The 24,392-nt window shown below is 36.1% G+C and overlaps 1 protein-coding gene across 4 annotated transcripts; it reads left to right on the forward strand.

Moving 5' to 3' along the window:
- Nucleotides 1-120: 120 nt before the first annotated feature.
- tmem81 (transmembrane protein 81) lies at nucleotides 121-4,613 on the forward strand. Of its 4 annotated transcripts, none has more exons than XM_058050841.1 (4): nucleotides 121-477; nucleotides 1,436-1,797; nucleotides 2,757-3,120; nucleotides 4,417-4,613. In XM_058050841.1, exons 2-4 carry the CDS (start codon nucleotides 1,592-1,594, stop codon nucleotides 4,570-4,572), a joined length of 726 nt encoding a protein of 241 aa, XP_057906824.1. In that variant the 5' UTR covers nucleotides 121-477; nucleotides 1,436-1,591; the 3' UTR covers nucleotides 4,573-4,613. The 4 variants fall into 4 exon arrangements, with proteins under 4 accessions (XP_057906824.1, XP_057906823.1, XP_057906822.1 ...); XM_058050840.1 differs by having other exon boundaries at nucleotides 1,439-1,797; XM_058050839.1 differs by lacking the exon at nucleotides 121-477 and having other exon boundaries at nucleotides 1,106-1,797; nucleotides 2,757-2,872; nucleotides 2,939-3,120.
- The last annotated feature ends 19,779 nt before the right edge of the window (nucleotides 4,614-24,392 follow it).

Raw genomic sequence — 24,392 nt, forward strand, 5'->3', positions numbered from 1 at the left:
ATAAATTCTGCTTTACGACGGAACCCGAACGCAGCAAGAGCTCAAGCACACTGATGACGCTAAGCTCCGCTGCGTTCTTATTGGTCGGTTTGCACCCTGACGTCACAGACCCGGTCACGTTTGAGCAGCGTGGAAATGCGGAAGTTCGCAGGCTGACGCCGCGACACATTAGCATTTATATATATTTATATATTCACAGGGAGTGATTCTAATAATACACCCGATAACTGACATGGTGGCCATTTCGCGTCAGTAAAGCGACGTTCAGACGCGCTTGAAAGGAGGTTGCTCTTTATTTGGCCACGTAATAATCCTGAAAATGGGGGGTAGACTACGATACTAACACAGTTAACACCCACAGACGACTGACACTTCGTGGAATGACAACAACTTACATAACATTAGCCTGTTTGTATCCCAGGGTAACCCACTGTAATACAAACATCAAAGAAAACCTGACAGTTTCTCATAAATACTGTAAGTAAACGCCATTATACCGTATAGTGTTCAGGTTATATAACTTTATTTTTAATTAATTTAATTAAAATTTTAAAACCCACGCACTGGGAGAACATGCAAACTCCACACAGAGATGGCCAAGGGTGGAATCGAACTCGGGTGTCATAGCTGTGAGGCGTGCACACTAACCACTTGTCCGTCATGCAGCCTATTGTCTACTCTTTTAAGTTAATTAGATTTTTAATCAATTTTTATTAAGTATTTTAATAATTATTATTTTGATTATTTGTATTTGTTTTAATTATGTACATTTTTATTTTTATCGACTAAGAAACACTGAATTTCTACACCTTTAAGTCTGTTTTTCATTTATTTTTTATGCTCGTATTTAAGTAAATTTGTTTAAAAATCATATTATTATTTAGACTTTTAATTGTATCTTTTTTAGACTTAAGGGATTTTATTTTACACTTTTTATTTATTTCATATTTTTCTCCAGTTTTAAACCAATTTAATATATATATTTTTTTTTACTATTTTTTGTATTTTTCTTACACTTGAATAATCAAAATAAAACTTTTTCTTTTTTTTTTCTTAATGACTTTTTTTTCCCTACACTTTTAAGTAATTTTTTTTTTTACACCTTTTAGTCAATTTTTTAAACATTTTAAAATTGTGTTTCTATATATTATTTTAACTTTGATTTTTATAATCAGGCTGCACAGCGGACGAGTGGTTAGCTGCAGGCCTCACACCTAGGAGACCCGGGTTCGATTCCCCCCTCGGGCACCTCTGTGTGGAGTTTGCATGTTCTCCCCGTGCATGAGTGGGTTTTCTCCGGGTACTCCGGTTTCCTCCCACATTCCAAAAACATGCTAGGTTAATTAGCCACACCAAATTGTCCATAGGTATGAATGTGAGTGTGAATGGTTGTTTGTCTATATGTGCCCTGGCGACAATTCCTCTTAATTTTCAGCAGCAAGTCCTGGCTTTCCCCGTGTTCCTCCTCCTCCTCCTCTTCCTCCCCCTGAGCTGGGCAGATGTGGAAAAAGTGCAAGTGCAGGTGGTCACCAACAGCACGCCCTGCAGCGTCACCTGCGGCCTAGGGGTCAAAGTGCAAAGGGTGTGCAGCATGAGGGATGCGGAAAGCGAGGACGGACGTGACGAATTGGAGCCGTCGTCCACCCTCCAGGTGACGGAGGAGTGTCGCGACGAGAAGGTCAAGTGTATGGAGTCGTGGCAGTGTGGCCTCACGACCTTTACCGTGACGACCGGGGAGAGGGTGGAGCTGGACTGCCTGGTGGAGAACGCCAAGATGATGGAGAAGCTCTCGTGGAGGTGAGGAGCACGTCCTTCTTCTCATGGGATGTCTCACTCAAAAATAATAGTTTTTTTGTGATGTCACCACAGAACGGTACCGGGGGATGGCAACCATGGAAAAGTATGATGATAGCCATAGAACTGGAGCTGTGCAACAGTGGCAATATGAGCAATACAATTCATTGACAAATTCCACATCTCAAAAAAAGCCAAAGAAAAAGGTCTCAACCTGGGACCCACATTGCAACTCATTTTCATTACAATGTATTTTAAAACCTTTTATTTATACTCATGTAAGTCAATTTATTTGTATTATTTTTTAGAATTTTATTTTTCATTCCATTCACGTCCATTTTTAAAAATGTATTTATTTTACAATTTTCTACACTTTTTAATTTTTTTACTTGCATGTTTTAAGTCAATAAAAATATATTTACACCTCAATTATTCATACATTTTATTCATATAAAAACACAGGGGGGGGGGAGAAATGCTAAAAATAATATTGACACAGTGTACAAAAAACTGTCAGAAATAAGTGTAAAAAAAACTAACTTAAAAGTGTAAATAAATGTTGCCTTTTTTTCCTCCAATTATATTTTATGTATTTCTATTTTCTACACCTTTAAGTCTGTTTTTCATTTATTTTTGATGCGAGTATTTAAGTAAATTTGTTTAAAAATCGGATTATTATTTAGACTTTTAATTTTATCTTTTTTAGACTTAAGGGATTTTATTTTACACTTATTTTTATTTATTTCATTTTTTTCTCCAGTTTTAAACCAATTTTATATATATATATATATATATATTTTTTTACTATTTTTTGTATTTTTCTTACACTTCAATAATCAAAATAAAATTAACTGTAACACTTGTATTGTCAAAAGGAAGATGACTACAATAATGCCCAATTTCAGATAAGGCGATGCTTTGATACCTGTCTTTGATGTCATGTGACTTGTGGTGGCCCTCAGGGTATCATGGTCTCGAGCCCCGGGTGTGATCAGCTCCGACAACGCGCTCTTCACCCGCTGGCACAGTCCGAGGTTGGACCTGCTGGTCCTGGACCCGGTGGAGGAGCAGCACGCAGGTATCCTCACAAACCTCCTCTGGCCGTGGCGATGGCGTCATCGTAAGCGGCGTGCGTCTCCACCAGGTACCTACCGCTGCGACGTGCTGGACGCCGACAACAGGAGGCTGAAGACGGCTTACTGGGGGGTCCGAGTGCTGCCCAGAGGGGTCTTGAATCTGGATTACGACCACGGTGAGGGCGTGTGGGAGTCCGGCTGGGTCAACCCGACTGTGCCCATCCCGAAGAGCCTGTGGGTGATCTATGTGGTAGGCCACCATCAGCATTCTCATCATTTTATGGCATCTTTTCTCCCCATTTCTCCCCCTTTGATCTTTATTCTTGGAAAATTACTTTATTCTAGTTAACTTACTATATTAGTTCAATTGTTCAAATATTAGTTCAAATAAAGTTCTAAATTGATGTGAATAAAGTCATACATTTATGAGAAAAAAGTCATAATACTACAAGAGTAGAATAAAGTCATAAATTTACAAGAAAAAAGTTGTAATATTACAAGGATAGTCATAAATTTACGAGAAAAAAATGTGCATTTACAAATGTATTTTAAGTAGTATTGCGAGAAAGTTATACACTTCTGAGAAAACAAGTCAGAATACTAGAATAGAATAAAGTCATACATTTACAAGAAAAAAGTAGTAATTTACGAGTATAAAACATGTACATTTCAGAGGAAAAATTGTTATATTATGAGAATAAAATAAAATAAAATTTACGAGAAAAAAAGGACCTTAAAAATTAATATTATGAGAATAAAGTTGTTAATAAAAAGTTGTCAATTTTGAGAATAAAGTCATAAATTCATGAGAAAAAAAGTCAATACTACAAGAGTAGAATAAAGTCATAAATTTACAAGAAAAAAAGTTGCAATATTACAAGCATAGTCATAAATTTACGAGAAAAAAATGTACATTTACAAATTTATTTTAAGTAGTATTGCGAGAAAGTTATACACTTCTGAGAAAACAAGTCAGAATACTACAAGAATAGAATAAAGTCATACATTTACAAGAAAAAAGTAGTAATTTACGAGAATAAAACATGTACATTTCAAAGGAAAAATTGATATTTTATGACAATAAAGTGGAAAATTTACGAGAAAAAAGAAAAGAACCTTAAAAAAATTATTACGAGAATGAAGTTGTAAATAGAAAGTTGTGAATTTTGAGAATAAAGTCACAAATTTATGAGAAAAAAAAGTCGTAACACTACAAGAATAGAATAAAGTCAGAAATTTAGAGGAAAAACATGTCAGTTTGCAAGAAAAAAAGACAGAATATTACAAGAATAAATCAAGTTGTAAATTAATGAGAAAATGTGTAAATTAATGAGAAAAAAAGTTGAATATTTACGAGAATAAAGTCCTAAATTTACTAGAAAAGACTATTTGACAGGCATTGCCTGAGACAGCTATGAAAGGGAGGCGGGGTAATATAGAAGGGCTAGCTAGCCACATGCTAATCTAAACGACTGCTGTCATGATATAAATAAAAAGGGCTCTAACCAATCTCCTCGTCTGGTGTGTGTTGGTTCCTACCACATAGATGCTGCCCCTTCTGTGTATTTTTGACCTGGCGGTGATGGTCGCCCTGGCGGTGATGATTATGAAGAACAAGGATTTGTACCGAGTGGACGAGGACGACGTCGCCGACGAGGAGAAGTCGGAGGGCGGCTCGCTTCACAGCGAAAGCACGGTGTGACATGACCTGAATGCCTCAAAGTGATGGGAAAATAAAAGCAGTGGTGCAAAAAAAACTGCTCATTTTCTCCTTAAACTTACACCAACCTCCATGAAGCTTGCTGGTTCAAAGTGCTGGAGGACCCCATTTGGAATTCACCGGATTCAAAAGAAGAAAACCTTCAATAGATGACATATACGTATGAAGTATGGTTGTTCACACATTTAACTACCACAGCACGAGGTGTGTAAACATTTGCAAAAGGCGGAAGTGCTGTAGGTCTCGCGCATGTGCAGAACAGATAGCGGTTTTGGGTACGAATAGCGTAGTGACCATTATTTGCTAAAATAGACGATAAAAAAGACCACATTTGTCATTTTTCGAGTTCCCCCGGAAACAAAGACAAGTGTGTCTGGTACAAATGTTGTGTATTTATTTATTTAACACCGGTTGACAAGACTTAAGTGTATATTTGCATGGGACTCCCACACGATATAGCTTTAAGCTAATTAGCTTCTCTGGGTGATTAGCTGAATGAATGACATGTCAGTGATGATAATGATTTTCATTATAGTCACATTAACACTATTAAAATATCCATATAATATAAGCACTTTTATATTGAATTTGTTTCTTATGGTCAGGAAAAAGGTTTTTTAGGAAATTTATGTAGTTAGTTCAGAGCTAGTGAATACATTGTATTATATTGGCCGTGTAGCCCCGCCCACCTGTTTTGCTTCCTATCATGGCGGACGTTCTTTCCTTGTTAGTGACGTCACAATTGGCATTGTGGTCTTATCAACGTTCCAGCGAGCTAATACAATGACCAAATAAGCTAATACAGCTACACAGACCGTCATTAGCCAAATGTAATATTACACAGAATGCACTTATACGTAAACAGAAACCGATAGAGAACAAATTTAGCAGTAAAACGACCAACTTAAGTTGCCCTTCAAGCTAATGAGGCTGGACTTCCTTAGAGGGGAGCTGGTAAGCTACAACAGCGTAGTGTGTGGAATGAAAAGACAATTAAAGAACAACAAAGAACAACTTCAACATTTAAACTCCGTTACGTTTGCACACAAAAGTTTTAGACACCGTTTAATAGTGTCTATTGTGGTCATGACCGAAATGACAGACATTTTGTTGTTGTTCGATAATCAGCCACAAGATGGCAGTGTTGGCCCACATCAATTCAAGGCCTTCAACTAACGTCAACGCGTCGTATAGTGTAATTAATACATGTCATTATAACGTCAACATTCATTTAATTACCCTCAAATATATATTGTAATAACTCAGAAGTACTATAATAGATATAATATAAAGATACATTAAATATGATGTAAACGTTAACGGTGAGTCCACACATAATATTATTGTTTGAGCCCTTTTGGAGCAAAGGGAGAGAAGTGGTATAATTTTATGACACGTGGTATCAGTGTGACCTAGCCCATGCTGTGAAGTAGGTAAATAGATACTTCACTACACAGTACTACTACTACTACTACTGATAACAGTAGGGTTACTGGTAATATAGTGGAAATCCAGCCAACTTTGATAATATGAAATGTTTAAAAGCTAATTATCAGTGATTATGTTGAATGCTAAAGAAATCACATGATAGAACTTGCAGGTGTTACACACACACACACACACACACACACACACACACACACACGTTGCATGATGGATGACCTTTTCCCAAAGTGCTGCTGTGAAATTGGACACAGTGGCAGCGTCGAGAGGGTGGGGGGGTCCCATGGGGGGGGTCCCGCAGTCATGACAGAGCACATTAAGCGCATAGCAGTCGAGGTGTGGCATTTTCCTTCCCCGGTGAGCGGCCATGATGCCTGGCGTGATGTGAGCGTGTCAGACAGGTAACCATCGTCTCTCAGCGTGGCCTTTAGTGCACACCCAGATAGCTCAAGACAAGACAGCTCTAAGACCAGGACTAAGACTAAGACTAGGGCTAAAACCAAGACTAAAACCAGCATCAGAACTAAGACTAAGACCAGAGCAGGATTAAAACTAGTACCAGTTCTTAGACAAACACCAAGACTAACACTAAGACCAGGACCAAAGCTAACTCTAAAATCAGGACTAAAATTAGGACCAGGACTCGGTCTGTGACAGGACTAACACTAAGACTAGGGCTAAAACCAAGCCTAAAACCAGGATCAGAACTAAGACTAAGACCAGAGCAGGATTAAAACTAGGACCAGTTCTTAGACAAACACCAAAACTAACACTAATGCTAAAATCAGGACAAAAACTATGACCAGGACTCTGTCTAAGACCAGGACTAATACTAAGACTAGTGCTAAAACCAAGACTAAAACCAGGATCACAACTAAGACCAGCACAGGATTAAGGCTAGGACCAGTTCTTAAACAAACACCACGACTAACACTAAGACCAGGACCAAAACTAACTGTAAAATCAGGACTAAAAATAGGACCAGGACTCGGTCTAAGACCAGGACTAACACTAAGACTAGGGCTAAAACCAAGCCTAAAACCAGGATCAGAACTAAGACTAAGACCAGAGCAGGATTAAAACTAGGACCAGTTCTTAGACAAACACCAAAACTAACACTAATGCTAAAATCAGGACAAAAACTATGACCAGGACTCTGTCTAAGACCAGGACTAATACTAAGACTAGTGCTAAAACCAAGACTAAAACCAGGATCACAACTAAGACCAGCACAGGATTAAGGCTAGGACCAGTTCTTAAACAAACACCACGACTAACACTAAGACCAGGACCAAAACTAACTGTAAAATCAGGACTAAAAATAGGACCAGGACTCGGTCTAAGACCAGGACTAACACTAAGACTAGGGCTAAAACCAAGCCTAAAACCAGGATCAGAACTAAGACTAAGACCAGAGCAGGATTAAAACTAGGACCAGTTCTTAGACAAACACCAAAACTAACACTAAGACCAGGACCAAAACTAATGCTAAAATCAGGACTGGATCCAGGACAAACACTAAGGCCAAGACGAACACCAAGACTGAAATTATGACCAGGAATAAGACAATAGGACCAAAACTAGGTCGAAGACGACAAATCGGGGTAGGACTAGGGGACTAAAACCTAGCCAGAACTAAGCCTAAGACCAGAGCAGGACTAAGACGAGGACAGGGACAAACACTAAAACCAGGACTGTAATTTTAGGAATTGGGTAAAGGCAGTTAAGACTATTTTTCCAGTGATGAAATTTTCTCCATTTGATTTTCTGGGCATGCTAATAGCTAATAGCTAATAGTTAATAGCTAATAGCTAATAGCTAATCGCTAATAGCTATTAGCTAATCGCTAATCGCTAATAGCTAATCGCTAATGGCTAGTAGCTAATAGCTAATAGCTAATAGCTAATAGCTAATAGCTAGTAGCTAATAGCTAATAGCTAATCGCTAATAGCTAATAGCTACTAGCTAATAGCTAGTAGCTAGTAGCTAATAGCTAAAAGCTAGTAGCTAGTAGCTAGTAGCTAATAGCTAATAGCTAATAGCTAATAGCTAATCGCTAATAGCTAATAGCTAATAGCTAATAGCTAGTAGCTAGTAGCTAATAGCTAGAAGCTAATAGCTAGTAGCTAATAGCTAATAGCTAATAGCTAATAGCTAATAGCTAATAGCTAATAGCTAATCGCTAATAGCTAATAGCTAATAGCTAATAGCTAGTAGCTAGTAGCTAATAGCTAAAAGCTAATAGCTAGTAGCTATTTTCTACGCTACGGGAGATTCTGTCGTTTGTTGTCTTCAATGTTTACACAAAAGCAACATGGGTCGAGTGGGTCCAGTGTGGGGGGGCGTCATCAGGCTGTGACCTTCCGTGTTTACTGGGGTTTGCTAAGGTAACGCTACAAAAGGTTTTTTTTCTACTATCGCATTGACTCAAATACAAGATGTGCATAAATATACAGTGAGATTGTCCTGAATCTAAGGGTCGTCTTATATTCTTATAGTCACTAGTGATGGAACAATGTACCGTATTTTCTGGACTATATGTAAGTCGCTCCACAGTATAAGTCGCACAAGGCCAAAAATGCATAATTAGGTAGAAAAAAAACATACATAAGACGCACTGGAGTATAATTCTTAATTTTATAATAATTATAATAATTAATAATAATTAATACAAATTAAAATTAATTAACAATTAATTAACAATTAATTAATAATTTATTATTGCTACTACTACTACTACTAATAATAATATTTAATAATAATAAAAAAAAAAATAATAATAATAATAATAATAGATAATAATAATAATAATAATAATAACAATAATCAACTATTATTATTATTTATTTATTATTAAATATTATTATTATTTACTATTAATAATATTAGTATTTAATAATAATAATAATAATAATAATCAATTATCAATAATAATTATTATTATTTGTTATTTATTATTAAATATTATTTATTAATAAATATTATTAGATATTATTATTATTATTATCAGCATCATCAATGATCAATTATTATTATTAATTTATTATTAAATATTAATAATAATAATTATTATTATTATTAATTTTTTGCAGGTAATTTATTTTACAAACTACTTACAATTACTAACTAATTACATCCTCTTCAAGTCAAGTTCTAACAATAAAAGAATAGAGAACAGGCTGAATAGGTGTAAGATATGCTAACACAATGCTTATTCAGCTACACAAAAAATAAACATGAACAGAAAAGGTATCCAGTGTTTATGGAACATAAATATTTTTTTCATTTATAAGTCGCTCTGGAGTATAAGTCGCAGGAACAGCCAACCTATGGAAAAAAAAGTGCGACTTATATTCCGGAAAATACAGTATATGTCACAGGTATGATATAGGCTACACATTATGTGAATTACTTAAGTCGCATTTTTTGCGGGTAATTTATTTTAAAAAACTACTTGACCCAAATCGACATTAGGTCCTCTTGGAAGTCAAGTTCTAACAATAAAAGAATAGAGAACAGGCTGAATATGTGTAAGATATGCTAACACAATGCTTATTCAGCTACACAAAAAATAAACATGAACAGAAAAGGTGTCGCTCTGGAGTATAAGTCGCAGGAACAGCCAACCTATGAAAAAAAAGTGCGACTTATATTCCCGAAAATGCATGCTATGCAGTATAAGAGTTTTTTACCAAGAGCATACCGCGTGTCGTCTGACCCCTTTCTTTTGCAAAGGTCATAAAAACTGCCAAAATATGGCACCGTCAAGTTCTTATTTCACGCTCAATACTCGATTCTATTATTTCTTCATGGCCGCCATTAGCATGCCGTATGATGTATGATGCAATACCACCAACAATAACTACCTAACCCTAGCTTACATTCTTTTTGTTAGCTTTTTAAATACTACTTTTATATTTTTGGCATATTCAAACTTTGAAGTGAGGTGAACAAAACCAAAAGGAGTTTTTTATTTTCGAGGGAAGAATAGGAGCGTCAGGCTAGGAACCCACACACTCCATTTATGATGGGATGCCATCCACTAGTATTACTTGTATTATGGGATGTGAGTCACGCCAATGAAGTTGTGATATCATTCTGGTCATATCATAACTGAGGTGTGATGATCAACGTGCTTTACAGAAAAGAAAGGTAAAGACATAAAAAGATAAAATACGCCGTCACTTTACCATCGTTGGACTCCTCACAGGTCTGAGTGACCAGACCAAGACCGAAGAACTGGTTGTGGATCACCAGTGATGACAACACAACAGCTCTTGACAAAAAAGATCATAGCAGACTCCATGATATAAACAGCTCCAAACATCCTGTAGAATAACCGTGCAATAAACCGTGCAATAAACCGTGCAATAAACTGTGCAATAACATGAAATCCTGTAAACCTGTGACCTGTCCGACAGGCTTTTGAAGCGTTGTGCTCATGCAAACTGATGAAGGACCAAACAGTCGGCTCTCAAGCTTCAAACTGCTGCATATAAATTGTCATTTCCACTTCCTGCATTGTCGCACCGTGACAAAGGACCACCCGGGACGCCAGCCAGCACGCTTCTTCTCGCATCCGTGGACACAATGTAGAAAATAATGCGAGGCTTTGACCGTGAAGGCCTGTGTTTGATTGCATTTCCTCCTCAGACGGACAGTTGGGGAATTTTACCCGCATGTTGTTACTCGTGATTCGATGCGGCGGCGGCGGCTGATTGCTGGGACTTTGGACTCTTGAGGACTGAGATCTGTCTCTGCCTCCCTGTCGCCTCAGCGTGGCGTCGCAATCAACAATTCACTTCCACTTCCCACGGCGGGGACCAAGGTCGGAGATTGTCTCGCGGCGTCCATAAAATTCCGAACACGGCACCGCCTCGCTGATGCGTACATGAACATTCATTCATTCATTTTGGAATTGAACTCGGGTCACCTAGCTGTGTGGCCTGCACATTAACCACTCGTCCACCGTGCAGCTCATATATATGAATATAATTAATTCATGAATTTTCTACCGCTTATCCTCACGAGGGTCGTGGGGGTGCTGGAGCCTATCCCAGCTGTCTTCGAGCGAGAGGCGGGTTCCACCCTTGACTGGCGGCAAAAACGCCAATATAGGACATCCCATGTTATTATCTTATAGCCAGATTAAACATTTTTTTTTGCATGTTCTCCCCGTGAATGAATATTTATATATATATGCTGCACGGTGGACGAGTGGTTAGCGTGTAGACCTCACAGCTAGGAGGACCAGGGTTCGATTCCACCCTCGGCCATCTCTGTGTGGAGTTTGCATGTTCTCCCCGTGCATGCGTGGGTTTTCTCCGGGTACTCCGGTTTCCTCCCACATTCCAAAAACATGCTAGGTTAATTAGCCACTCCAAATTGTCCATAGGTATGAATGTGAGTGTGAATGGTTGTTTGTCTATATGTGCCCTGTGATTGGCTGGCCACCAGTCCAGGGTGGAAGACAGCTGGGGTAGGCTCCAGCACCCCCGCGACCCTCGTGAGGAAAAAGCGGTAGAAAATGAATGAATGAATTTCATATATGAGCTGCACAGTGGACGAGTGGATAGAGTGCAGGCCACACAGCTAGGAGACCCGAGTTCGATTTCACCCTCGGCAGTCTCTGTGTGGAGTTTGCATGTTCTCCCCGTGAATGAATACTTATATATATGAGCTACACGGCGGATGAGTGGTTAGTGTGCAGGCCACACAGCTAGGCGACCCAAGTTCAATTCCAAAATTAATGAATGTATTTAAAAAACATTTTTTTTTTAATCTGGATATAAGATAACAACTTGGGATGTCCGATATTGGCGTTTTTGTCAATATGCCGATATTGTCAAACTTACAATGTCCGATTCCAATATCAACCGATACCGATATGCGTAGCATCACATATGTTTTCATTGTTTCTCAATAATTTCGGTTCTCATATTAAATATTGTCCGATATCGGGCCAATAATTGTCAGTGGCTGATCATCAGGTGGCTCTCCTGCAGAGCTCCACGCTGGTGAACGGCCCGCATCTTCTCAGCGGTCGTTTGCACGATGACGCACCTGGTCAAGATGTTCTCCGCCTCTTAGGTGACGTGCCAAACTTCATCAGCGGAGCCTCTGTGGAGGGCTCTTCAACATCTGGGTGCTGGCCAGCTCCGGTCCTTTCTGATGCCAGCACGCCGGTACTTGAGGTTCCTACTTTAAGCTCTCGGATGAACATCTTGGCGTGGTTCTGTTTTTTCATGGGTTCATCAGTCTCCAGCCTTGATGAGGACGTATTTGTTTACGACGGAGTCAGCAGGCCAATCCTGATTGGTCGTAATGATGCTGTCCCGTTGCGGTCATTAGGCAGGAAAAAGTACAAAGCGACACGTTTCATCAAAGTGGGCCTCCAAGGGCTGATGGTGTTTTATGGTGTAAACACACAAACACGTGTTTGTCATGAACTTGTGTGCGTGTCCACCCAGGGGGAGGAAGATAAATTGACAGGTGTCATTCAAATTGAATTATCAGAAAAAGAAAGACCTCAAGGGAATAAACAATTTTAGGTAATAAATACAAGTCTTTGTCTTGGCTGTGCGTTCTAAAGATAGACAAACAGATAAAACAGACAGCTAAGAATGCGCACTACAAAAACAACAACAACAAAAAACCCTTAAATTATATTAGGAAAGCAGGAAGTGAACAAATGTAACAGTTACTCATTGTAAAAGTACCAGATGGAGGGGTAGGATTTAATAAGCTTTGCTTCTTCCTACTCCTTTTGGACATGTGGAACTGGGAACTGATTATGGGATGCACTCAATTGTACTCTGATGCATGTTCAAATGAAATAAAACCATTACCATTACCATTACCATTACCATTACATTACCATTACCTTTACCACTACATTACCATTACCATTACCATTACCATTACCATTACCTTTACCATTACCATTACATTACCATTACATTACCATTACCATTACCCTTACCATTACCTTTACTATTACCATTACCATTACCATTACCATTACCATTACCATTACATTACCATTACATTACCATTACCATTACCATTACCTTTACTATTACCATTACCTTTACCATTACCATTACATTACCATTACCTTTACCATTACCATTACATTACCCTTACCATTACATTACCATTACCATTACCATTACATTACCATTACCTTTACCTTTACCTTTACCTTTACATTACCATTACCATTACCATTACCTTTACCTTTACCTTTACCTTTACCTTTACCTTTACCTTTACCTTTACCTTTACCTTTACCTTTACCTTTACCTTTACATTACCATTACCATTACCATTACCATTACATTACCATTACCTTTACTATTTCCATTACCATTACATTACCATTACCATTACTATTCCATTACCATTACATTACCATTACATTACCATTACCATTACCATTACCATTACCATTACCATTACCATTACCATTACCATTACATTACCTTTACTATTTCCATTACCATTACATTACCATTACCATTACCTTTACTATTTCCATTACCATTACCATTACATTACCATTACCATTACCATTACCTTTTGCCATGATCCATTCTCCCCATGCTATTTTCCTCCTGGTGAGTCTCTCCCTCTGTTTTGCCTGGCCAGCCAACCCCACACCCAGCTCCCTCCAACACACACTCTGCACACCTGCAGCCAATGATTACCTGCCCTGCCTGCTCTACATAAGCCTCCCCCACTCAGTGCCTCTTGTCGGATTGTCTGCAAGCCTGCACGAAGCTCTGCTCTCTGTTTCAGCCCACAGCTCGACTCTGACTCCAGAACCAGAACCTGACCTGCCCTGACCACGATCTCCGCCTGACCCCTGCCGGTACCTTTGCCTTGTCCTGACCACCTGCCTCAACGACCTGACCTGCCCTGACCCCGATCTCCGCCTGACCCCTGCCTGTGCCTCTGCCGAATAAAGACTCGTTCCTGATCTCTGCTGGAGCTTCAATAAACATCTTGAACTGTGACGCTCGTGTGGTCCTCGTTCTGTCTGATCCCTGACAACCTTTACTATTTCCATTACCAATACATTTCCATTACCATTACATTACCATTACCTTTACATTACCAATACATTACCATTACCATTACCATTACCAAAAACATGTACATCAGGTTTAACGAAGGCTAAGTTGTTTACAATGTTTACCAAAACACGGAATTTCGGTGAATCAGGAATCTAAATTGCATACTTAAGTTTAATCCCCAACGTTAGCGTCTGGGATAGACAGATTCCAAGTCTGTCTTTTCGAAGTAACCTTCCAAGTGGTTTCTCCCAAACAGTTTCCCAAAGCTCTTCCCGTGTCGTGAGAGTTTATCCAACCAAGCATCTGCCGTGTGAGCTTCACGTCTTGTCGCTAGCGGACTTATGAGCCCATCTGGCATCGAACAATGGGCTTTATCTCCTCAACGTCCTCCACCGGTGGACCCAGGTGTCCGGCCCTTTATCTCCCTTTAATTACGCTGCGCTTGTTTTCATCCCCCTGCCCTCACGTTGCGGTCATCATACCTCGTTATTAAATCTCCACCTTCGCTCTTTTGTGCTTCCTTCTGCCTATCATCCTTGTTCTTATCGCTGCCATCCTTCCTGACACACCATGTTATTTCCAACCAGCCTGGCTTTGACTGAGCTGGATGGAGAAGGTCGTAGGGATGACTTCCGACATGGACAAAAAGTTGACAAAAATGGACACAAAACAAATGGACACCAGGAGTTTGAAGGGTTAGATGTTACTGGGCAAGAGCGGAGCGGTGTCGCCATGGCAACAATGCTATCATCTATCTGACGGTGTTTGTGTGTGTGTGTGTCTTCAGGGACCGTCAACGTCTTGGCTAGTACCGGCATTATGATCAATGTTCCTATTGTGGAATCGAGCTTTTAGCGACAGGAGCCCCGCCCCCAGCTGTGTCTCCTGGTTGGAAAGCCACCCGGGGGGGGGCGACACTTGAAGATTTTTACGGGGACCATTCCCAAGGTGGTTGACATTATCCATCAAAAGTGCTTATCAAAGTTCTGGGTCTGACTCCGTGGAAGTCCGAGTCCAGGGGTCAGCAACCCGTGGCTCCACAGCCACATGTGCCTTTTTGTTGTGGCTCCTTTTGTAATGCTCCAACATCCGAGTGGGGGGAAGGCATGTTTTAAAAATCCAACTTTGTGTGAGACCATGAATGCATCCTGGAGTTCTCCTGTTCAGTTCTTTCTCACACGGGTAAACATGGAGGAAAAAAAAAGAAAATGAAGATGAAGGCTTCAGAAGCCCGCGGCGATGTTAGCGCTACATTAGCGCTACATTAGCGTTGCATTAGCGCTATGTGATGATAATATAATGTGGTTTTGTGGGCCTGAAGAGGAACGAAAATGGGTGGATCCAAATCCCAACACTTTTTACAAATATTTGTATAATATTTGTATTGTATATACAGCATTTATTATTGAATAATTATCATTATAATTACCGTATTTTCCACAATATAAGGCATATTTAAAAGTCATTCATTTTCTCAAAAATCAGCTTGAGTGAGTGTAGACCAATTCCTATAATTTCATAATATTTTTAATAAATAGATATGATTTATTAATAATATAATTTATATTATTTGTACATCATATTTTATACTATACTGTATATAAAATGTATATTTAAATGTTAATAATTATATATATATATATTTGTTACACTGTAATACAATGCAATACTATAAAATATTATCATTAAATAAATACAGTATATTTATTTAACAAAAAATAAATGGATATCAAATAAAAATCATAATTGAATATAATAATAATATGATAATATATATAATATAATAATAATAATATATTTTAATAATATAATATATATATATATATATAAATAATAATAATAATAATAATAATAATAATAATATAAAACATAATAATATTAACAATTAATACTTGTTTATTTAATTTATCATGATACAAATATTATCATTAAATAAATACAGTATATTTATTTAACAAAAAATAAATGGATATCAAATAAAAATCATAATTGAATATAATAATAATATATAATAATATTATAAAATAATATATAATATAATAATAATATAATAATATAAATAATAATAGTATAAAATAATATAAATAATTTAAATATATATATAGATAATAATAATAATATAAAACATAATAATATTAACAATGAATACTTGTTTATACAATTTATCATGATATATTATGTTTACACATGCAGAATTTATATTCATAATTTAATACAATATTATATTCATTTTTATTAATATATGTTATTGTTGTATTAAAAAGCACAATAAAAATACGTTTGTCATAAGAATATAACATTTCTCACAAATAAGTGTGTTTATTAAATTTTAAAAAAATCACAATTTCATTCAATAATCTTGAAAAATATCTAAATAAAAAGCATCCAAGCATCGCTATTAATGATAATGGCCCTGGATTCATAACCTTAGCATAACTTTAAGGGCATTAGAGTTGACATCATTTGTAATATTTCAAGAAATGATGTTTTTTTTAATGTTGTGTTGTGGTTTAAAGAATTGAAAACGAGGCAGCAGCTCCGTGGTCTCCTTGAGGGCCAAGAAGACATTAAAAATGTAATGTTCTCATCTTCAGGCGGGATCAATTAAATGGCGGGCGAGACGATACAATCCGACATTAGCAAGACGCTTTCATGCTAATAAGATCTTTGACAAGCGTGTGACGGTTGCTTGACTCATAGCAAGAAAATAATAAGATGTCAGAATGAGGGTCGTTGTCTTGGCGGCGCCACAGGAAGCTACGACTCAGAAGCGTCCAGGGAACCTCACTGATGGACGTCCGTATTAGCGCTCATGATTGGACCCGTACTCCTCTCAAATGCTAATCCCTGGAATGACGTCATTTGCATGTGGCTTCGTGCTTCTTCTCTTCTGTGGATTTGAAGGCTGCCGTGGAAACACAGGAGATGTCGGAGGACCGCTCGATGTTGTAACGAGACAACGGCGTGGAAATCACCTTTGACTCCACCGTCGGTGTTTCGTTAGAGCCATCATTAGCTGGGATGTCATCAATGGCCACTTTATGTGAAAGGGGGGGGGGGGGGGTCTAATTAATTTATTTAGCTAAAACACGGACAAGACTTTGGAAGCAGGAAGATCAGAGAGGAGAGGCGCTCTTCATTTGGAAATGTCTCTTTAAAAAAACCCTGATAGATAACAAGCTCATCTTGTAATCATGATTCAGAGTGCATGAGAAAGTGGAAAGGAAAACCTGAGAAAGACTGACTTTAACAGACTCCACAAAGACTCCAGTTTCACTGAGTCACAGGTACTCGATGAAAACCTGAGTTTCACTGACTCACGGGTACTCAGTGAAGACCTGAGTTTCACTGACTCACGGGTACTCAATGAAACCTGAGTGTCACTGACTCATGGGTACTTGACAAATACTCAAATTTCACTGACTCATGGGTACTAAATGAAGACCTGAGTTACACTGACTCACGGGTACTAAATGAAGACCTGAGTTACACTGACTCATGGGTACTTGACAAAGACTCAAGTTTCACTGACTCATGGGCACTAAATGAAGACCAGAGTTTCACTGACTCATGGGTACTTGACAAAGACTCGAGTTTCACGGACTCATGGGTACTAAATGAAGACCTGAGTTTTACTGACTCATGGGTACTAAATGAAGACCTGGGTTTCACTGACTCATGGGTACTTGACAAAGACCTGAGTTTCACTGACTCATGGGTACTTGACAAAGACTTGAGTTTCACTGACTCATGGGTACTCAATGAAGACTCGAGTTTCACTGACCCACGGATGCTCAATGAAGACCTGAGTTACACTGACTCATGGGTACTTGACAAAGACTCAAGTTTCACTGACTCATGGGTACTAAATGAAGACCTGAGTTACACTGACTCATGGGTAATTGACAAAGACCTGAAGGGGGTTCTGCATGGCTTTGTGACTCCATTGACTTGAGTTGGTGACTCATACAAAGTGGAATCAATAAAAGTGGATAAAAGTTTCCCGTCTTTGAGGAAGTAAGAATGGCGATCATTTGCAAAAGTCAAGCGCTATTAAAAATGGGATTGTCTTTTATGAGAAAGGAATATAAAACGCTCTTCATCAAGAGGATGATTACGACCGCCAGGTTCATCTTTTCCAACGGCAGCCATGACATTTATGTTTATTTTTTTATGTTTATGTTTCTTCCATCATCCCTCACTTTCTTATTGCCTTTTATTACTCAGCTCAATTTTATCCTCAAACCTTTTCATGATTTTTTATTGTTGCTGGACGGACGTGCTGCCAGCAAGTAGGGATCAATAAAGTTAATGAATCTGAAAAAGTGTCAGCTTTATTGATCATTTTTGCACAGCTTGGATCATTCCCGTGAAAGTGATGGAATTCCCCAGACGCACGTCACATGATTTCTTTTCAGGCATGATCTCATTCATTATTAGATGAGACTTAAGAAAAGTGGAGTCATAATATAGCATATTTTATATTATTTTATATTATTATATTATGGTAATGGTAATAATGGTAATGGTTTTATTTCATTTGAACATGCATCAGATTACAATTGAAAAAATCATTGAAAAAATAATCAATAAATCCTACCCCTCCATCTGGTACTTTTACAATCAGTAGCTATTACATTTGTTCACTTCCTGCTTTCCTAATATAATTTAATTGTTTTTGTTTTTAAATTTTTATTTATTTATTTATTTTATTTATTTATTTTTTATTTTTTGTCACGTACCAAAGTACGAGGTGATATGACCATATATATTATTATATATTTATTATATATATACTATTTGTTTATTATTTATTATAAATTTATTAATGTATTTATATATGAAAAAAATGTTTTTTACTAGGGGGAAACCTAGCATTGAAAATATAATTTATTAATTACTGAAAATTTTGCCAGAAGAAGAAGCAAAGCTTATTAAATCCTACCCCTCCATCTGGTACTTTTACAATCAGTAACTGTTACATTTGTTCACTTCCTGCTTTCCTAATATAGTTTAAGTTTTTTTTTTCTAATTTTTTTGAATTTTATTTTTTTTGTCACGTATCGAAGTATGAGGTGATATGACCATATATATTATGATATATTTATTATATATTTACTATTTGTTTATTATTTATTATAAATTTATTATTGTTTTGATATATGAAAAAAAATTACTAGGGGGGTACCTAGCATTAAAAATATAATTTATTAATTACTGAAAATTTTGCCAGAAGAAGAAGCAAAGCTTATTAAATCCTACCCCTCCATCTGGTACTTTTACAATCAGTAACTGTTACATTTGTTCACTTCCTGCTTTCCTAATATAGTTTTTATACGTTTTTATAATATAAGTTTTTTTTTTGTTTTCTTTTTTTTTATTTTATTTTTTTGTCACGTACCGAAGTACGTGGTGATATGACCATATATATTATGATATATTTATTATATATTTACTATTTGTTTATTTATTATAAATTTATTTATATATTGATATATGAAAAAAATTACTAGGGGGGTACCTAGCATTAAAAAAAATAATTTATTAATTACTAAAAATTTTGCAATCAGTAACTGTTACATTTGTTCACTTCCTGCTTTCCTAATTTCCTAATAAGTTTAAAAAAAAAAATTATTTTATTTTTTTCACGTACTGAAGTAGGAGGTGATATGACCATACAATGACATAATGGGTACCATAGTAACTGTCAATATATTATATTATATTAGTATATTAGTAATTGATGAGTAATTATAATAATTATTATTACACAAGGCTACCCCTCAATGAAGGGAGTCAAAGCTCAGCTCCTCTTAATTACACAATCACACAATTTAGACATAAAATAACAATAATAAGAGTCCATTTTATACTCCATTAAGCAATGCATTGGACATAATAAAAGAAAATAAGACATATAAGACATAGAAAGTATGTTTCCAAACTTGTAAAGAATTATTAGAGCACTCTTGGCATGAACTAACAGCACCATAGTTGCATTTACATGAATGTCCCGCCCCACAAATGATAGGCAGGTTGTGGAGGGACGCATGGGATCCAAACTAGCAAACGTTTCATCATTTTGACAGCACGCTGCAATCCATGTGTGAAAAAAAAAAAGAAGAGACGTCACGACGTCTTGATGTAAAACTTATTGACTTTGCCGCCATCGCCGCCGTGCTGCGTTCAGGGTGCGAACGCGCCAGCCAGGGAAGCTGTGGAGAGCACGGCAGACGCGTGTTGTGTTGGATCTTCCTCTGCGGCGCTCTCGGGGGGAGGGGGGGCGGCGGCCTCATTAGGATGGCACAGATACACATAATCAACTTTTTCATTCTTCTAATCACATGAGCCTCATTTCCTGATGCAGCTGCCGGTCCCGCTCTGGCAAAGTCTCGCCTTTCAGGAGAAACCATCCTGCTCTCGGATCATAAATCCACATCAGTGTCCTTCTCAGGGGCGGCCATTACGGTGAGCGTACGTGTCATAACAACTCAACCCAATGAAACACAACCCAGCCCCGCTTTTTAACTCATTTACTAATAAATGATAAATCCAGGTTTTTAAGCTGATCTAGGACGAATCTGAGGCGCTGAAGCCTGGGCCGGCGCCAGCTGGTGCCAGTTGGTGCCAGTTCGCGCCAATGCAAAAGTGTCCACCAAGTGGGACCAAATGTCGCAAACAATCCACCTACTGGAATCCACTGGAATGTAATGGTGCGAGCCAAGTTGCGCGAATGATGCTAGGAGTCCACTGGGCCGGCGCCAGTTGGTGCCAGTTCTCGCCAGTTTGCGCCAAAGATTATGTGATTGGCACATAGTGGCCCGCTGTGGTACCAACTGGCACAAACTGGCACAAACTGGCGCCGGCCCAGTGGACTCCTAGCATAAATAGGACCCATAGTCTGTTCCAGGGTCAAACTGTGGCCATTGTACATGTGTTAAAAAGTGTGCAGGCTACCTTTTTAGCATTCTTAAGTGTCATACAAGTGTATAAAGAAGTTAAACTCCCGTTCAAAATAATGTAAATAGAAATGGTCTGTTCCAGGGTCAAACTGTGGCCACCATGAAAGGCTCACTAGGCAACCAGGCAATGTTTTAAGTCTCTTTTTAAGCATTCTTAAGTGTCATACAAGTGTAAAAAGAAGTTAAACCCCTGTTCAAAATAATGTAAATAGAAATGGTCTGTTCCAGGGTCAAACTGTGGCCACCATGAAACGCTTCACTACTTGTCCATGAAACGTTTTAAGTCACTTTTTAAGCATTCTTAAGTGTCATACAAGTGTAAAAAGAAGTTAAACCCCTGTTCAAAATAATTTAAATAGAAATGGTCTGTTCCAGGGTCAAACTGTGGTCACCATGAAACGCTTCACTACGTGTCCATGAAACGTTTTAAGTCACTTTTTAAGCATTGTTAAGTGTCATACAAGTGTAAAAAGAAGTTAAACCCCTGTTCAAAATAATGTAAATAGAAATTGTCTGTTCCAGGGTCAAACTGTGGCCACCATGAATGGCTCACTAGGCAACCAGGCAATGTTTTAAGTCTCTTTTTAAGCATTCTTAAGTGTCATACAAGTGTAAAAAGAAGTTACACCCTTGCTCAAAATAATGTATATAGAAATGGTCTGTTCCAGGGTCAAACTGTGGCCATCGTAGATGTGTTAAAACGTGTACAGGCTACGTTTTTAATGACTTTTTAGCATTCTTAAGTGTCATACAAGTGTAAAAAAAAATTAAATCCTTGTTAAAAAAAATGTAAATAGAAATGGTCTGTTCCAGGGTCAAACTGTGGCCACCATGAAACACTTCACTACCGGTGAAACGTTTTAAGTCACTTTTTAAGCATTCGTAAGTGTCATACAAGTGTAAAAAAAAGTTAAACCCCTGTTCAAAATAATGTAAATAGAAATGGTCTGTTCCAGGGTCAAACTGCGGCCACCATACATGCATTAGAAAGCGGACAGGCTAAGTTTTAAGTCACATTTTACCATTCCTAAGTAACATAAACGTGTGAAAAGAAGTTAGAGTTAAAAGCGCTTGTCCAAACTTTGTATTTATTGATGTACTTTGTAAAGTATTCAGGGTACTTGAATTAAAAACTCTAAATAGAGTTCATTTATCACAGCAAAGTTTTGCCAGGAAATACTTGATGGTGAAAAAACATACTTCATTTGATAATCTGTTTTTTTATGTATTTATTCATTAAATGTTTATTGTAATTCACGCTTTGGTACATTCCAGTATTACTGATTCCCCCCGCGGCCCGTAGTAGTAAAATACATTTGGGTTGCAAATAAACTCCAAATAAAAAACCTGATTGGGATCCGAGCGGCTGGGGGTCGAATCAATGATCCCCATCCTCCCAGATCCATCGTCACCTTCTGGACGGCGTTTTGTCAGATCAGCACTTCCTGCAAGCCCATCAACGCCCGCCGGATGAGGCCGAGCGGCGGCGTCTAATGAGGCTGTCGGACCAGGCGGGACGTCAGGTACCCACGGCGCTCGTCTCTCCTCCAAGATTTAATGAGACACGACTTAACACGGCTTCTTCTTTCATGGCGCCACCCGCCTGCTTTTATTGCGTCCTGATTGGCTCCCAGAAGAAACTTTTCTTCATCTGCAAATCTCTCTCATCCACTCGTCAGGCCTCAGAGCCACTCCACTAACCAGCTCGGCCGAGTTATAAAAAATAATAAATATATATTATACTCAGAACAGTCATTTTAAAATTCATTTTAAGTCAAATCACATTCTAAAATATTTTTTAAAATTTGATTTCTTAAAATTTCAAAATTATCATGATATATCAATATAATTTATTTTTAAATAAATAAATCAATTTTAAGTAAAATAAAATGTGAAAATGAATTTATAAAAATCATAAAAATATGTATTTAATATTTAAATATACATTTAGAAAAATAAGATTATAAAATAAATATATTTTAAATATATTAAAATTTTTAAATACTTACATTCATATTTTACAATTTATTATTTGAAAATGAATTTTAGAATAAGTTAAAATATGTTAAAATACATTAAAAATATATACATCTTAAATACAACAACATTTGTAAGTATATTATAAAAATAATTTTATATTACCATGATATATCAATATAATTTATTTTTAAATAAATCAATCAACTTTGAATAAAATAAAATGTGAAAATGAATTTATAAAAATGATAAAAATATGTATTTAATATTTAAATATACATTTAGAAAAATAAGATTATAAAATAACTATATTTTAAATATATAATTTTTTTTAAATACTTACATTCATATTTTACAATTTATTATTTGAAAATGAATTTGAAAATAAATGTTAGAATAAGTTAAAATAGGTTAAAATACATTTAAAAATATATACATCTTAAATACAATAACATTTGTAAGTATACTATAAAAATAATTCTATATTACCATGATATATCAATATAATTTATTTTTAAATAAATCAATCAATTTTAAATAAAATAAAATGTGAAAATGAATTCATAAAAATTATAAAAATATGTATTTAATATTTAAATTTACATTTAGAAAAATAAGATGATAAAATAAATATCTTTTAAATATATAAAATTGTTTAAATACTTACATTCATATTTTACAATTTATTATTTGAAAATGAATTTGAAAATAAATGTTAGAAAAAAGTTAAAATATGTTAAAATACATTTTAAAATATATACATCTTAAATACAATAACATTTGTAAGTATATTATAAAAATAATTGTTTATTACCATGATATATCAATATAATTTATTTTTAAATAAATCAATCAACTTTGAATAAAATAAAATGTGAAATGAATTCATAAAAATTATAAAAATATGTATTTAATATTTAAATATACATTTAGAAAAATAAGATGATAAAATAAATATATTTTAAATATATAAAAAAATTTAAATACTTACATTCATATTTTACAATTTATTATTTGAAAATTAATTTGAAAATAAATGTTAAAATATGTTAAAATACATTTAAAAATATATACATCTTAAATACAATAACATTTGTAAATACATTATAAAATAATTGTATATAATCCTAATATATTAATCTAATTATTATGTCAAATTAAAAAAAATGTAAAAAATTCTAAAATTGAAAAACAAAAAATAGTAAATAAATTTTAAAATAAATTATATATTATTATCATAAATTCTAATAGGTATCATAAGTTAAATAAAATGTATTAAAATTGTAAAATAAATGCTGTATTATTATAATGTTAAAATATAATTTATTACGAAGCTTGTTAA

This window comes from Doryrhamphus excisus, chromosome 16 (genome assembly GCF_030265055.1).
Source record: "Doryrhamphus excisus isolate RoL2022-K1 chromosome 16, RoL_Dexc_1.0, whole genome shotgun sequence".
Classification (NCBI taxonomy): Eukaryota; Metazoa; Chordata; class Actinopteri; order Syngnathiformes; family Syngnathidae; genus Doryrhamphus; species Doryrhamphus excisus.